Source organism: Corvus hawaiiensis, chromosome 8 (assembly GCF_020740725.1).
Source record: "Corvus hawaiiensis isolate bCorHaw1 chromosome 8, bCorHaw1.pri.cur, whole genome shotgun sequence".
NCBI lineage: Eukaryota > Metazoa > Chordata > Aves > Passeriformes > Corvidae > Corvus > Corvus hawaiiensis.
Window position 1 is genome coordinate 37,765,471 of NC_063220.1, and position 16,451 is coordinate 37,781,921.

The 16,451-nt window shown below is 47.2% G+C and overlaps 1 protein-coding gene across 1 annotated transcript in view; it reads left to right on the forward strand.

The window, feature by feature from the left end:
• Nucleotides 1-618: 618 nt before the first annotated feature.
• Nucleotides 619-16,451, forward strand: part of PTEN (phosphatase and tensin homolog) — a 49,568-nt gene continuing 33,735 nt past the window's right edge. Inside the window, exon 1 of the mRNA XM_048310931.1 lies at nucleotides 619-808. Within this exon, the coding sequence (XP_048166888.1) occupies nucleotides 730-808 (79 nt within the window). The 5' untranslated portion in view covers nucleotides 619-729. The remainder of the gene's footprint in view (nucleotides 809-16,451) is intronic.

Sequence of the window (16,451 nt, forward strand, 5' to 3'; positions counted from 1 at the left end):
ACCGGGCCGCAGCACCGCGGCCGCCTCACTATACCGCCCGTATCCCTCCGCCCGTCGCCCCCTTCCCCCCACCCCTCCGGGGGACGAGGGGGGACCGGCGGGAGAAGGGGTACGGGCGGCGCGCGCAGTGAGATCCGGTGCCCCAGTCCCCCCGGTCCGCCGCTTCACCGCTTCTCAGCTGGCGGGGTGGGAGGGACTACTTTGTGTGTTGGCGGATGCGTCGCGTGGGCGTGGCGGCGCCGCCCGCCGTCTCTCTCGGAAACCGCGGCCATGATGGGCGCCCCGCGCCGGCGAGCGCTGCGGGCCGGGGGATGAGCGCGGCCGTGCCGCCCTGAGGAGCCGCCGTTGGGAAGAGCCGAGGGAGCGACCGCCCGGCCCCCGGGGCGGGGAGCGGAGCGGGGCCGGGCCGGGGGCGCGCCCCGCGCCGCTGTCACCATTGCCGGGGCCCGGAGCGCCGCAGAGCTGCTCCCCCCGCCGCCGCCGCGCTCGCCCCAAACACGGCGGCGGCGGCGGCACCGCCCGCAGGGGCTCGGCGCGGCTCCCGACGCTCTCGGAGGAGGCGGAGGAGAAGGAGGAGGAGGAGGGAGCAGCAGCCGGTGCCGCCGCCGGGAGCCGGGCCCGCCCGGGGCTGAGCCGCCGGAGCATCAGCGCCCGGGGCCGCCCGGTGGTGCCTCGCGGCCGCCGCCCGGGCCCTGCGCGCTGCCCCGGAGCGGCCCCCGGCTGCCAGACATGACCGCCATCATCAAAGAGATCGTCAGCAGGAACAAAAGGCGATACCAGGAGGATGGCTTCGACCTGGACCTGACCTGTATCCTCCTCCCGCTCCTGCTCCCGCACGTCCCGCGATTGCATCAGACCCGCGCGGCGTTACCTAACGCGCTGCCCCCGGCCGCTCCGCCGCCGGGGCTCGCCCGGGCCGCCGCGCCCTCCCCCGCCGCCGCCTCGGCCGCCTTTTGTCCGGGCCCGGCAGATTAACGGGAGCTCCAGGATTAACGCCAGCGCTCCTTGCCGGCCGGCCCGCGGCCCCCCCGAGCCGCCGAGGGGCTGCCCCCCCCCCCCTCCCACCCCCGGCCACGGAGCCCCTGCCCGCTCCGGAGCAGCCGCTTATCTCCGGCTGTGTTGGTTTTTGGGCTCACGCAGCAAATGCGCCCGACCCGCCGTGATTTGCGTCCACAGCGCTTTATTTTTTTTTTTTTTTTTTTTTTTTTTTTTTTTTTAATTTAGTAACTCGTCTTGAATTGCGAATATAATCATGCCGGGCCTGTGGCTTTCTCCGGGTTGCTTCAGTCGAAGCCTGTGTCCTCTGCCCTGATTTCCAGCCCTCTGCTAAGGCAGAGCTGTACCTTAGGATGCAGCAAGGCTCTCCATGACAAGAGGCGGCAATCGCTCCTTCCAAATTAAAAAAAAAAAACAAACAAAACCAAAACCCACCATTTTTCCCGGTGAACTGCACGCGGATGTGTCACAAACGAGAGCGCATCGGGTGTCATCGAGGAGGATTGTATAGAATACTTATTCTGGAATAAGTAATTAGCGTGCAGTTAACGGCTAGCGAGGCGAAAGCCGGTGTGTAGTTTTGGTGGCCTTTGGAACAGATGTGCTGGAGCGGCGTCAGGCAGATGTTTAGCTTGGAATGCCCTGCAGGGTTCATGGTGGGTAGGGGCTCTGCTGTGGGCAGGATCTTGCTCCGTGGTGGGGAAAGATTGGTGCTGTGGGAGAGATTCTGGGGCAAGAACTTAGCTTAGAAGTTGGAAAAATGAATATTGACAGTAGTGCTCAGAGCTGGGCTTCTTCCTGTGGAGAGACGTTTCTGTTCTGCAACAGGATTAGGTGGAAATCTATTGGGTTTTGGAGCAATTACATTTATGTCCGAGCAAGTGCTCCAGGTAAATCCAGTTTTTGAGCAGGATCAAAGCTGATAAAAGCTGTAGCTAGTACAGAGCTCTTGCTTTTGCATTGAGCTTTGGCCTAAAATTTTGGTAGCTTTAAAACAACCTGAAAGGTTCTGGACTTTACCAAGCAGCTGCTTAGGTTTTAGTTTTTAACTAGCAGCTCTGGTTCATTATTCCTGTGTTATGTTTGTGATAAAAGCTCTTTTAGGCCTGGATTTTTAAGTGTTTGCACTTGGTTATTTCATTGGCTCTTCGGGTTATGGAAAGAGTTAAGTGGTCACAAAACCAAAAGGTTTTTTACTTCACAGTTGAAGAGTTTGGTGTTTCAGGTATCTTTGCCCAGATGTGCCCTTGGTAGGGAGAGATATTTTGACCCAAACAGATCTTTTTAACTGGTCATATGCTCCCAGCAAGAAAATTAGTGAATGCTGAACCTCGACTTTCTTGCTCAAGATTGCCTAATGATATGCTAAATGGAATTAATGGCTTATTTTTAATTTTTATTCTTAGAATTTTGTGTTAAAAACCAGGCCGTTGCACTGGGCTTAGGCTGGCTTTTCTAAAAGGAGCAGCTGGCTGCAGTTCTGCCATGAAATTTTTGGAAAAGATGGTTTGATTTCTTTAATGCTAGAAAAAATAATATAGGAAGAAGCGGGGGGGTTTGTAGCTGCACATTTTGAACAGATAATGAATGAAGACTTCTGCCTGTGCAGTGCCATGGCTTTGCTTGAAGGCTGATGTTGCTGCAGAAGTGAAAGTTGAATTGTTTTAATCACTTTGTGCAGGCTTCTTTTTGCAGGGCTCCGACTGAATTGTTGCTCACCATTGCTGGTAGCTGGGAAATAACCTATTTATTCCTTACACACATGACCATGGATTTAGCTCTCCAACCATGTGATGTTAAGGGGAAAAAAGAGAAAACTTGAAGCCCAAGTGAGCTGTTCAACAAGGCATGGCCGGAGGACCAGGTGTTAGAGATGCCAGGTTAGTTCAGGGTAGCTGCCTCTGTCCAGCTAAAAGGGAGAGGCAGCCAGGAGCTGGAGAGCCCAGTGATTTGGGCATTTGGCTGGGAAATGGGAAATGGAGGTCTGGGTTCCTCCTGCAGCTCCAGAACACTCGGGAGCTGGTGCTTCCCTGGGCTTTGGGAGCTGGAGAGTGAAAGGAATTGCAGTGAATCCAGATGAGGTGCCTGTGTTCTGTGCTCTGCCCTTTCTCCTGCCCTGCTCTGAGGGAAGCTTCCTGTCCTGGAGTCCTGTGTGGACAGAGACTTTGGGTCCTGGATATTATCCCAAGGCCTTGCAGGAGCTCCTGGGTGCCTAAGGCGGGCTGGGTGAGGTGCTGGAGTGCCAAAATCCTTGAATGGGCTGCGTCAGATCCTTTTAAAAGTGATCTTGATGTATGTACGGTGCAGGACATTGTGCTTGGAACTCTGAGTTCCTGAGGAATTGGTTAAGAATTCTTGTGTGTGTAATGTGGGATTTCAGCAAAGGGAGAGAGCATCTTCCCAAAATCAGTGCAGAGTGTGAAAATAAGCCTGTGTGTCTTTAAAAACCACACTGACACTACTTTTCATCTGATCGGATGTTCTCTGTGAGCAGTCTTTATGCACATCTTGGAAAAAAGTATTTTGAACTTAGAAGAAGAAAGGGTTTTAAAGGTGGAGACATTAAATCAGGTGTTTAATAGTTCAGATATTTATTTCTGGTTCTTTTGGGTTTCTAATTAATTTCTGCAATACTGGATACTTTTTGGTGCACATGGGTGAGAAGGAAAGTTTGGATTAATGGCTTTCTTCTCCTGTGGTTGCATTTCTTGATGCTGCAAGCACCAGAATGTTTTCTGAGGCACTCTGTGTGTTACTTCTGAAATTGTGCAGCTTGGTGGTGCCCCCCTTAGTGCACGGAACAGCAGAGAGAAAACACTTCTGTGCAGCAGTGCATGGATTGCTTGTGTCTTAAGAGCTCTGTGTGTAACTGAGTTCAGCAAGTGGCTTCACTATTTGGGACTGAAGTGGGAAAAAATCGTGTGACTGCTTCTTGTGCCCATCCTAGCTTGGGTTAAACTTTGTCTCGTGTTCCCAGGCCTTCTGGTAGGGGTGAGAATGGGCAGCTAGGCTGAGCCCAGGGCTTGACTGAAGCATGTGGAGCTCGTGACCTACATAGTGGTACAAACTGCAGCAATATTCAGGCGAGATGAGATGTTGGGTGCAGTTTACACGTCTCACACGTCGTTTGTCTCGTGGAATGAAAGGCAGAGAATGCTGAAATTGCGGGAGGAAGCTGCTTAGAATCTCTCACTGCTTTATGCTATTTGCAGTCCTAAAGCTCTTTGCATTTTTAATGAAATTTTAAATTATGGGACTTGACTCAAAATGGCTCAGCTTCCAGGAAAAAAAAAAAAAAAAAAAATTTAGTGGCATGAGGTCCATACCATGTTTAAAAATAGAGCCCGAGCTGGAAATACCATTTTTTAAAAAGGCTTAGTCTCATTTTAAGATTGAAGTTTGTTAGAGGTTTTGTAACAAGTTTGTCTTGCACACAAGCACAGGGAGCGTTTAGAAGAAACGAGAAGAGACCAACTGGCAGTGCATTTTATTGGTGGGAAAGTATTTCTTTGTTCTGAAGTAAACCATGTTACTTAGCAGTGTTCAGAGCCCGACAGACTCATTTTGCATCTGGAGCCTGGGATGATGTTGGGTTTTGGACAAGATTAATGCCAATTTTGCTCTGAATTCGTTCAGAAGTCTGTTTGCATAGACAGCACTCCAGCGGCCCTGCTGGCTGGGGACTCAGCAGAGTTTCAGTTCCTTGCTTGTTACAGGATGTGTTTGATCCCAGGAAAATTGTTCTTTTGGCACTTAGCAAGGATAAGGGCTCTGAATTGTCCACGTGGAGAAAGCAAGGTGGTGGCTGCTGCAAATGAGTTCCTGCATTTTCTCTCTGGGGTTAGACATGGGCTAGGTCATTTACTGTTCCTCACAACCCAAAAAACCCCAAGCCCTGTGACATACTGCTGTAGTGTGGGTAGGGGTGTTTGACAGCTGAAACCTTCAAACCCCAGCACAGCAGGTGCTGTGTGGTGCAACCCCATGCAGAGTCACCCAGCCCCTTCCTGCCCTGCTTTTTCACTGCTGAAAGGATTGTTCAGAAAGGGACTTAGAAGAAGCTCTCACAAATACAGCTCGTCTCTTTGCATTTGTTTAAATGTAGTGCAGGATTCTTAGGGAACTGCTTCAGCTTGGATCATCAGAAATTTTCAGTGTATGCGGAGACTGTTTGCACAAGCTAAACTCCAAATGAAAAAATACCTGTCTGTGCACACTTTTAAATGAACAGAAGCTGCTGAAGTAGTGGCTGTGTGTTCTTCTCGAGGTGGGCAGAGAAATGAGTGGACCCTGCATAGCATTTCTTACAGGGTGACCTCTTGGAAAAAGCCCAGCCAAAGTGATAAATGATTGGAGCCTGGTTTTAAGTTCAGTTAAGGGTGTGAAATCTTCAGAACATCCAGAGCTTTGCTGTTAAACATGGAGAGGGTAACGCTGAATTAAGTGCCAGCTTTGCTAGGACCAGTACTAGGTTTGAGTATTCCTTTCTTAAGCAAAAATCCAAGTTTCCTCTTGCTTACACTAAGACTGATGAGGTGTTGGCACTTGAGGAGTTACTTGGTGGGGTTTGCTCGGTGAGGACAGTTCTGTCACTGTTGAGGACTCCTGAAAATCCCACCCATTTACTCTGTGTGGTTGGCCGGCCAGCATCACCACTGGGTCCAGCTGGAGCCTTGAAGGGTGGTGAATTTTGGAAATGCATCTTTCTAGGAATTTGTGCTAGTCAGGGAGACCTTTCTGTCCACGAGATCATTCCATCTGCCTTGCACTGACCTGGGAGAGGATGTAGCCTTGAGTGGGGAGCTTATCCAACAGTGGAACTGCTGTTCCTGCTGCAGTGGCTCTTGATGGCTGCTAGGCTGGGGCCAGCAGATTTCCTTGGGACAAAATTCCTACTGCTATCCAGTGCTAGACATCTCCTAGAAGAACTTGCTTGTATTACCAGAGTGTTCTGGAGCACGGTGACTGCTGTAGAGACAGTGAGTATTTGCTGAATGATGTCTTAAAACTGTTCAGAGGAGTACAGAATTGTCTTCATTTTCTCTCAGAAGAGAGGTGACTGTCTTTTCCATTTTTCTTCCTTGGAGATTGGTTTGGACACCTAAATCCTCTCTCATTGTGGAAGCAATTGATATAATTTGTTCAGTAATAATACGGCTGGAAGAATGTTGTGTTAAAACCCCCCTGTGCTAAAAAGCAGAAAGACAAAGCTAAACTTTAGGGAGTAGCAAGTACAAAGTTGAAATTTTATATGTGAAGCTTCTGTTTACCAAGTTTTTGCTGGTTGTGAATTGCTGAACAGTTCCTTAAATGAAATTATATTTTTAATGGATTAATGTTGTTGCCATATTAATGCTGCGTAAACTGACAAATTATACCCTGGTACCTTAGCCAGAGTCTTCCCCTACAACAGGTTTAAACATGAAAATGGTTGTTGTATAATGATTTAAAGGACAATTGTTGTGCTCTGACAAACTGGAAGAGAAGGGAGGGAACAGGCAGCTGAGCTGTCAAATCCCTTAATTACATTAGAGACCAAAGATACTGTCATTACTCATAACTAACTCCCTTTCAAAGCCCAGCTCCTTTCTAGTTTGGAGCAACTCAGAGCTCTGTGTGATTTTTATTCATTTACTGTGCCTGATACGGGGTGGATGTTGAAGGGGAATTTATTGCATGGCTTTTTCGGGGGGGAAAATGGGATATAGCCTGGAGTTGTGCATAGTAATTCCTGGATATGCCCTGTGCCTCATCTTAAACCCTAGGGGAGGTGTGGGCTCCTTTGATTGGGCACTTTGGTGAAGGTTTTTTGGGATTAAAGCTGTGCAAGTCTGTGCATTCCTGTGAGTTACTGGAATGGTGATTTCTGGGCTGTAAGAAGGGAATTTATTTGGAAATGTGTAGCCCTGTAGAGCAGGATGTCTTCCGAAACATGGATTATTTGTGGGTGGTTGACTCTGCTTTGGCTTCTGTTCGTTTTTGGATGTGTCTTAGGCCCAGGTTGATATTTCAGATGTAAACAAATCCTTGTTCCAGTTTCTAATTCAAGCCAGCATCCTCTTTGCTCCTGTTGTCATCTGCCTCGTTTGCTGTCTCGCCTGTGGGGCCCTGGAAAAAAAAAGGCATTTTTGTAGAATGGAAGTAAATAATTGTGCAATTAGGCCCTGTATCATGCTGCATAAATCTAGGTTATCTTAATAATGATTTTTAGGCAATGTAGCTCAAGTAGTGGCTCTGTGATTCAAATGGTAATTGACTGTGCAGCTAAAAAAATTAAACCCAACTGCTCTGTGTTTGGGATGATGACTATTGCAAAAGCTGGCATTGTTCCCTTTAAAGATGAACTCCCAGCTCCACAGCCCCAGCGTGCAGCAGTGCAGAAAAACTGCTTAATATCCAGTTTTTTGTAGGGAAGTGCTTAAGAAATATCTTTATAAACTTAATTCTGCCTTTGTGGGGCTGTAGTATAATAGCTTTTAATTGCATGATTAATTTTCTTAGAGGCCTCTGCTTAATTCATTGCATTGCCTGGGTATATATCAGGCTACAACTGAAGAGTTGTGTATTTTCTGTTCTCTAATTTCTTGTGTGGGTGAGTTCGAGAAGGAATGTCCTTTTCTTATGCTAACAATTAGAGGAGGGAGACACTAGATCTCAGTGGGATAAAATTATCTACTTGAGGGTTATTGGTTGAGGAATGGTTTATTAGAATGGCCTTCTGTCTTGCCACTCACCTTTATCTTCTTTTGATCCACCCCCCCCAAATGAAGGTTTGATTTCCATAAACCCCCTACTTTTTGCAGTTCCTGATTTGTGAAAGTTTTTTGTGTGCTGTATTTGTCCTCCAACCCAATAGCTATTTTAAATTCTCTTGTCTGTGAAAGTTTTGGATGTTCTTTCAGGCTTGCAAAAAGTTGAGTCTGAGCCATTTTTCACTTCCTGTCAGTAAATATCAAAGTAGTGACTCTTCTGTGCTGGCTTCTCTTTACTGAATAAAATTCTTGTATTTTTCTGGGGGTGTTTGAGGTTAGGACATGCTTAAGTACACAGTGGTGCTTGGTTCAGGGAGATCCTGCAAAGTGGGGTGGTGTGCTGGGAACACACACGGTGACATCTCATAGCTCTGCTTGAAAGAGCTCATGTTGAGTTGGGTTGGTGGTTAAAACAGGTCAGTTTGGCACTTAAAAACTCAAATTGAGATGTGACAGTCAGGCTTCTCAGAGCGTGGGGTCCTCTGGAGAGCATCTGCTCAGTCCCTGTCTTGCCTTGTGTGCACGCCTGGGTGCGGCACCTGGTGCTGTGGTTTGGGTGCCAGCGTGGGGATCAGTCACAGGTTGGATGTGATGATCCCAGAGGTGCTTTCCAGCCTCAGTGATCCTGGGATGCTGCACCGTTGTCCTTGAGCCACCGTGTGTTGCTGCAGCTTGTTGGGATGCCGGGCTGGCTATGGAAAGATGGGATGTGGCCTCTTCCAAAATGTCAGCAGAAACAAAAGAGCTTTCTGAACTGGACCGTGGCATCTTTCCCTCAGGAAATTTGTTGGGATTGTAGGCAGTGCTGTAGGTCTGGACTTGGGGCTGAGTTAGGGAGTTGAAGCCCAGTCTCTGCCTTCACAGCTGAAGCTGTCGGATTCGGTATCAGTAATACAGAGTCTGATGCATCATTTTTTTTGTTTGCTCTTAGCTCTTTCTGAATGGGGAGGGCAGCTTTTCTGTGTCCTTTAATATTGTCAGCTATTTTAGAGGGGTTTCATGAGTTGGAAGGGATTCACAAGGATCATCAAAATCCAGCTCCTGGCCTTGCACAGGACACCCCAGCAATCCCACCCTGTGCCTGAGAGCATTGTCCAAACACTCCTTGCAGCTCTACACAAGAGCTCATGTTTGCTTTACTCTCTGCATGCTTTTGTGTCTTTATTTATGATTCCAAACCATTTTGAAATGGAAATATAAGGTGCCTTTTTGTCAGCCTTTGTCAGAACAAGCTGTTCTCTAGAGCAGCCATCATCTTTCATGCTTTTGTTACCATTTTTTCTATTTATGCTGCAAGGCCTGTAGTTTTTTTCCCCCAATCTTAACGTGACCCCATTAGCTCTTCAGCAAAGCTTCCATATGGCTGAGAGCTCCTGGACACATTTCCTACACCTCACAGATGAAGGGAGAGACCCTTGCTCTGGGATTACTTCCCAAATGCAATATAATAAGCAGGTCCAGAAGTCAGTTGTGGATGTAGACAACCTGGCATATCCTCTTGAGGCATCTTCTGCTTTATTTCTTTGTGCTGTGGGAATTTGAGTTCCCCTCCAGACCTATTGTCAGCACCATGACCTGATGTGGATAGGGTTTCCTCCTGGATACGAAGGAGTTGCAGTTATTCCTTATCTAGGTTGTTGCATTTAAATTGCAGGCTGAAAGCTTAAAAAACTAAAAAATGGGGGGAAAAAAAAAAAAAAGAGTCCTTGTTGGAACGTGGAGCATCAAGGGGTTAAATGCATTTCTTCTAAATGATAAAATGTTTCAGCCACATCTGAGTTGGTCCCTTTGCTTGTTCTTCAAGGCGCAGATGGTAGAGTTGACAAGTGCAGCTGGCTGGCTACAAGGAATCCTCCTTTGCTCTGAAGAACTTTCTTCCTGTTCATTTCCTCTATATTTCCATCACTTCCTGATGATCCAGGCTCACAGAAAAATACTGAACTTATTTTGCATTTCATGCTGGCTAATGGAAATGCTGCCTATTAAACAAAAAAGGCACTCATGGGTACGGCTTAAACAGCATGTACATTAGGAAAGTCTTCTAGATTTCTCTGGGTATATTTTCCTATGTCATTTTCTTTTGTGTTGTTGGGATGCTGTCAAGAAAATGGCACTAATAGGAGCTTGGCCATTTGTCAGGGCTCTTAAGTCTGTTTGAGGATGGAGTGTGGACACTTCTTGTAACACTCCCCCCGTAGCTCCAGGCTGTCAAGCTGTTGAACAGTAAGAACAGTGCTGGTTTTTTTTTTCCCTTGCTGTTGCTCTGTGGACTCGTTTGAGCTGGAGTTAAAGGGCTGGAGGTCACCAGGCGAACGTTTCGTCGCTGGCAGGCCCAGCTGCGCCGCCAGACCACCTCACACGGGTCCTGCAGCCAGAGTTCCTGAAAACTGCAGGCAAATTCAGACAACAAAGCAACTTTGGGAGACTTCAAAGCCCCACTGTGCCTCTGCTCCTGGGCGTCGCTGTCAAACGGGACTCGGCAGTGACAGCTTGGCCACCCCGCGCTCGAGGCTGGGTCCCCTGGCAGGCAGGAGGGTGAGGGGTGACACGGAGCAGAGCTGGCAGCAGATGAGGAGTGGGCTGGTGGGGAGCAGATTAAAGCAAGGACAAGCCTCCCCTGCCTGAACTGGAAGTGAAAAGTAGCATTCCTGGCAGTGGCGAAGCTTTTTTCAGGCTGTAGATTCCCTGATTTAAGTGTGTTCTTTGTTAAATGAAACTCCTGTTTGGGAGCTGGAAGCTGAGGGTCGGAAAAATGGGCTGCTGTTGTTTTATTTGCAGGTGTCAGGTTCAGGGTGTACAGTAAATTTTTAGCTCCAAAGCACAACTTGAACAGCTCCATCATTCACAGCTTCAGGAACACTCAGCTTGTTTGAAATTTCCTTTCTGAAGAAAGGTGAAATCTTATTGAAGCCTTTGATTCACAGAATCCCAGAGTGGTTTGGGCTGGAAGGAACCCGAAAGCCCATCCAGTGCCACCCCTGCCATGGGCAGGGACACCTTCCACTGTCCCAGGCTGCTCCAAGCCCCAATGTCCAGCCTGGCCTTGGGCACTGCCAGGGATCCAGGGGCAGCCCCAGCTGCTCTGGGCACCCTGTGCCAGGGCCTGCCCACCCTCCCAGGGAAGGATTTCTTCCCAATATCTAATATAAACCTACTCACTGTCAGTGGGAAGCCAGTCCCCCTTCTCCTGTTGTTCCAGGTCCTTGTAAACAGTAAATATTTGTAAAATTGCGAAGGGCTATGAGTTCCAAGGTTCTTTTTCGTTTGTGTTTTGATGTAAAACCTGTCTCAGTGTTGGGTCTAAAAAGTAAAGCTGCGTGTAAATTCTGAAGCACTGCATGCTCTGGCCTGCTTATAAAAGAGGAGATGAGGTCATTTGCTCTTTGTTTTCCTGTTAGAGCCACCTTAATGAGTGGAGTGAGAATCAGGGGTTAAATACTTGGAAATACAGAACTTCATAAAATCACTCAGACATTCTAATGATGTTCTAGTTACTAATTGACAATGTTGATCATTGCAGGAAAGGCTGCAGCTGTCGGTTTTTGCAGCTTCCTTGTGACTGTTTAAGAATTAAGAATTGGTAAATATTTTGCTATGCTTTTTTGGCCACCTTCCATTATTAAGAAAAAGTCTGAATTTGTGAGCAAAATCAGTTACAGGACCAACATGAGTAATTTACTTTTATATCTCCATGTATGTAAAAAATTGCAAGTGTATACTGCATATTCTTTAATTTGGTCTTGGCATAATGTGAATATATAGACAGCTATTTTTGAAAGTGATTATAACAGCTGATTTGCATAATGATCCAGGATTTTTCTCATAGCAACTGCAAAGACTGTCATCTTCAGCAACGTGGGAATGATTTCAGGCTTTAAGGAGAGTGTTTTGTTCAATCTGTGAGCAGCATTAGAGCAAAGGCATTTCTGAAGTGGCACATGGATTATTGGCATTGGTCTGGTTTCAGTATTGATGAAGCACCATTGGGGCATTGGGGGATTTAGCAGATAATTGGGTATTGTGATTTTAAGGTTTCTGGGGCACAGCACGGTGATCTCTTGGCTCCTTTGGAAGTAGAGTTCTGTAGGTGATGATAAGAACTTGAGTAGAGGATGGTGTTCTGCTGGCATGTGTCATGGGGCACCACAGTACAGAGAAGATCTGAAGCTGTCAGAGAGTGTCCAAAGGAGGGACACGGGGATGGGGAAGGGTCTGGAGGAGCAGCTGGGGGCACTGGGTTTGTTCAGCTGGAGCACACCGAGGTCAGACCTCACCGGGGCTGCAGCTCCGATCTCTGCTCCCTGGGACAGGGACAGCACCCAGGGAGCGGCTGGAGCTGGGCCAGGGCAGGCTGAGGCTGAGATCAGGGAAAGGTGCTTCCCCCAGAGGGTGCTGGGCACTGCCCAGGCTCCCCAGGGAATGGGCACGGCCCCGAGGCTGCCAGAGCTCCAGGAGCGTTTGGACAGCGCTGCCAGGGATGCCCAGGCTGGGGCTGTTGGGGTGTCTGGGCAGGGCCAGGGGCTGGGCTGGGTGATCCTTGGGGATCTCTTCCAGCTCAGGATATTTCGGTTTCTATGATCATGAGTCTGTCCATGGCAATTGTTTTTTATTATCAGCGCTAACTAAAATCCCAGCCTCCATGTTTACAAGACTGAGAAAGGAATGAGTACTTTAAAAACTATTAGAACCATTTTTGGGAATGAGTATCATAGCAAGGAGCTACTTTGGCAAAATGTGGTGGGGTTTATTTTATGCTGTTTAGAAAATCCATTTCAAATCCTTGTGGGTTCCTTCCAACTCAGCATATCCTATGATTGTACGAAATTTTGGTAGTTACACTGCTTTGGTTGACTTCGTTTTTTGCATGTGCTGAACAGCCTCAGTAAATGACTGAGGCTTTTTTCCGTTTTTGTTTTCCTGTCTTTAAAAAAAAAAAAAAAAAAGCTTGGAATTGATAATGAACTTGTTGCATGTTTTAAATGATCAGTTCTCCCAGATTTCTAAAATTAACATTATGATTACCAATTTCATGATGACTCAGAGTGTTCCTTTGAATGGAAGCCCAGCTTCCCAAGCTCCTGTGTAAGAAATCTTATCTTAGTAGTGAATATCCTAATTTCAGTTTTGGAAATCGGTGTTAAGTGAAGTGAGGTGTGAAAAGGGGTGTCTGAATTGTTGAGCGAGGCTGGTGAGAGCAGAGCTTGCTGAAGGCAATGCTCAGTGGATGGTTGCTCCTGAACTGGTCCTTGCAGTGATCAGGGGCTGTCCCTGTCGCTGAAGACGAGGTTCATTCTCCAGCATGGGGATGAAAACAAGCTGGGAGGGATGCAGGAACAACTATCCCCTTCACTTGCTGCAGATCTTAGGGTATCTTTTCACAGGATGGGTGTAAGAAGTTGGCTTTTATGACAGCTTTTCCATTTAAGTTATAAAACTTCTATTTCTGCTCAGAGATTTAATTCATCTGCAGCACCACTTCCATTCTGTTCTTCCATCTTAGTGCTCCCTAATGCAAAAGCATTCTTTAGTTGTGTGAACCACCACAAGAGCTTCAAAGCAGCACATCAAGGCTGCCAGAGCTCCAGGAGCGTTTGGACAATGGTCTTGGGGACGGGCTGGAGTTGTTGGGATGTCTGTGCAGGGCCAGGAGCTGGACTGGGTGATCTTGTGGGTCCTTCCAGCTCGGGATATTGATGGTTTTGTGTCTCTTCACCGCGCTGTCAGGAGCACATATTGAAAAGGCACAGAATTCTCTGTCCTAGCAGTAAGAATGGGTCTGTCATTGCTGCTGCAGGCTTTCCTTGGGAGCAGATGGAGCCTGGTGCCTGGAAGGGCGTCGCTGGGGCCGTGTCCTTTGGCACCAGCCCTGTGCAGACACCAGGGTGAGTCAGCAGTGGCTGGGAACTGCATTCCAGTCTAATGCTTTGAGATAATCACTGAGGTGCTTCAGGACGATTATATTTAGGTGGGGGAGACATTGGCCTGCCTGTTAAAAAAATAATTGTGTTTTTCTAGAAACAACCCTTCCTCCCCACTAGGCTTGCTGTTGGATATTTGATTTTGAGCAACACTTGGGTTTTTGTGCTGTCAGGTTGCAAAGCCCCAGAGCACACAAAACACTTTAGTGGATCAGCATCACAGGCTCACAGAATAGTTGGGGAAGGAGGAGGAATAGTTGAGGAAGGAACCTCTGGAGACCATCCAGTCCAACTCCCTGTCCAGGCAGGGTCAGAGGAGCACTTCCAGGTAGGCTTGGAGAGTCTCCAGAGAGGAAGACTCAACACCCTCCCTGAGCAGCTGTGCCAGGGCTCTGCCACCCTCCAGGGAAGTTGTTCTTCCTCATGTCGAGGTGGCCTCAGTAAAACAGATTCATATTCCCCTCCCCCCCCCCCCCCCCCCCCATCTGAAGTATTTTTCCATTGTCTTTTCTTACTGGCATATTGGAGAACACCTTTTGCAATTCCCACTTTTGGTTTAAAAGGTAAAAATAATCATAATGCTCGCAGAATCATGGAATGGTTTAAAGGACCTTAAGGCCCATCCAGTGCCACCCCTTGCTACAGGCAGGGGCATCTTCCACCATCCCAGGTTGCTCCAAGCCCTGTCCAGCCTGGCATGGAACACTTCCAGGGGTGATGCATGGATCAGTTTAAGCATTCCTAGTGGTTCCTGTGTGAGAAGGCAGTGATCAGTCAGAGGCTGGACTCCCCAGTCCAAGAGGTGTTTTCCAGCCTGATGCATTCTGTGCCCAGTCCTGCAGCTGTTTGGAAGCAGGAATGGCTGCGAGCTGTGCCTGCGCCCTCGTGCATCGCCCTCGAGCGAGGGAGGGAGCAGGGAGAGCCGGGAGCCGAGCGGGAATCACGCTTCCAACAGTCCGGGAGCGCCCCGGTTATTTTGGAACTTTTTATCTCCCTGTGCCTGCGTATTTGGAGGCTCTGGTGTTTGGAGCAGTGTGTGAGCAGGCTGGGAACGCTGCTGTTGAGATGTTCTGTTCCCTTGGCTCAGGGGGTGTGTCTGCCTCACTCCCATCTTGCACCAGCTGGGAATCCTGGAGAGTATCTCCTGTCTCAGCCCCTCGGAGAGGCATCTGAACATCAATCACGGGCTGCAGTGCCTGAAAAAATGTAGGAGAGCTCATGATTGCACACAGAAATGTGAGCAAGTCACAGGGTAATTTGGTGAAGTTTGGGCAGTTGTCCCATGGGTGATACTATAGCTGAAACTGAGTTTTGTTTTGATATGTCAAAATGAAATTATTTTCCCCCTGTTGCCAGCATGAGGGCTTGTCTTCTGTGAGCAGTGCTGTTGAAAGCAGGATGCACAAGGAGGGGCTTTGGAGGATAAATGCTGGAACTGGGAGTAGGGAGGAATCAGGCTGAAATTGGGAAGGAGGAGGGAGTGATAGGGTGTATTAGCCAGGTAATTCACAGTTAATATAATTTAGATCCAGTTTCTTCTGCTTATGGCAAGGAGGAACTGATAAAACAGACATTGCTAATTATATCGCGCCTTTTGTTAATTAAAGAGGTGTGAACTGCTTGCTGAGTAAAATAGATCAGAGGGAAATTCAAAGTTTGTGATTTGAGGTTATCCCAAGCTCTGTAAGTTAAGCACTTTAATGTTTGGGGGTTTTTTTTCCCCAGTATGTGTTTTTTAGTGTTAGGGCAAGTACAGAATAAACTGGGAACCAGACACAAACCTGTTTCAGTGTCTGTTTTTAAGGCAGCTACAAATATTTATTTGGCTTGCTCCAGAGCTTTCATATTTTTCTCATTGTCTGTACAAATCATCTGTTGAACGGCCCAAGCAGACCAATGTCTATTAATACTTGGATTACAACACAGTAAATGCTAATTCTTTTTTTTTTTTTTTTGAGAGTACAAAACATTATTTCCGTGTATTCAGTTCCCAATGTTTTTCTGAAGCCTTGCAGTTAATGGTGTCAATGCGGAACTTGGTCTGTGCTGCTGTGCTCTGAGGGCTTGTGGGAACTTTGCAAGGGTGGAGTAAAGTAGTTTGTGTCCTACTTCAGGCTTTTTGTCATGTACAAGTAACTGGAATTTTAATATCTTGGACCCTGATGCAGTGTCTCCCGTTCTGATGTGATTATTCTTTGGAGCTTTGGTATATTTTGACCATGAAAATAAAAACGCGTCTTAAAAAGAGTGGGATAATTTAGGTTGAGAGGGCCCTCTGGAAATCACCTCCTCCAGCCCCCTTTTTAAAGCAGGGCCAACTTCAAACATATCATGCTTTGTTCTTGCTATTCTAAAATTAGTTTGAGGAGGAGTATGTTAATGTGGCAGGGTATGGGCTGTTTCGAGCTGCTGCTTTCATTTTTGGTCGCTCTTCAGCACAGCTTTTGTGCTACATTATCATTTCTAATAATGCTTAAAACTTGGGAGGACTTTCGTTTCTGGAATTGTGTTAAAAAAAAAAAATCCATGTATCATTTTGCCACAGGGAAAATAAATACCAGTAATTTTCTAGCAGTTGTGAATTCTTTACTACATCAACTCTAGATGTAAACTTAAAATTTCCTTACTTGCCTTTTTTCCTTAGCATTGATTTGTTTGGCCTAAATTCTTTTATCCTGGGTTGATTCTGGCAAGTGAATTGCAGGTAGTTCAGAATAAGAAATGAGAATATTTGTTCAGAAGTGGGTAATTGTTGGGGTTTTTTTGGTAAGCAAGATATGTAATT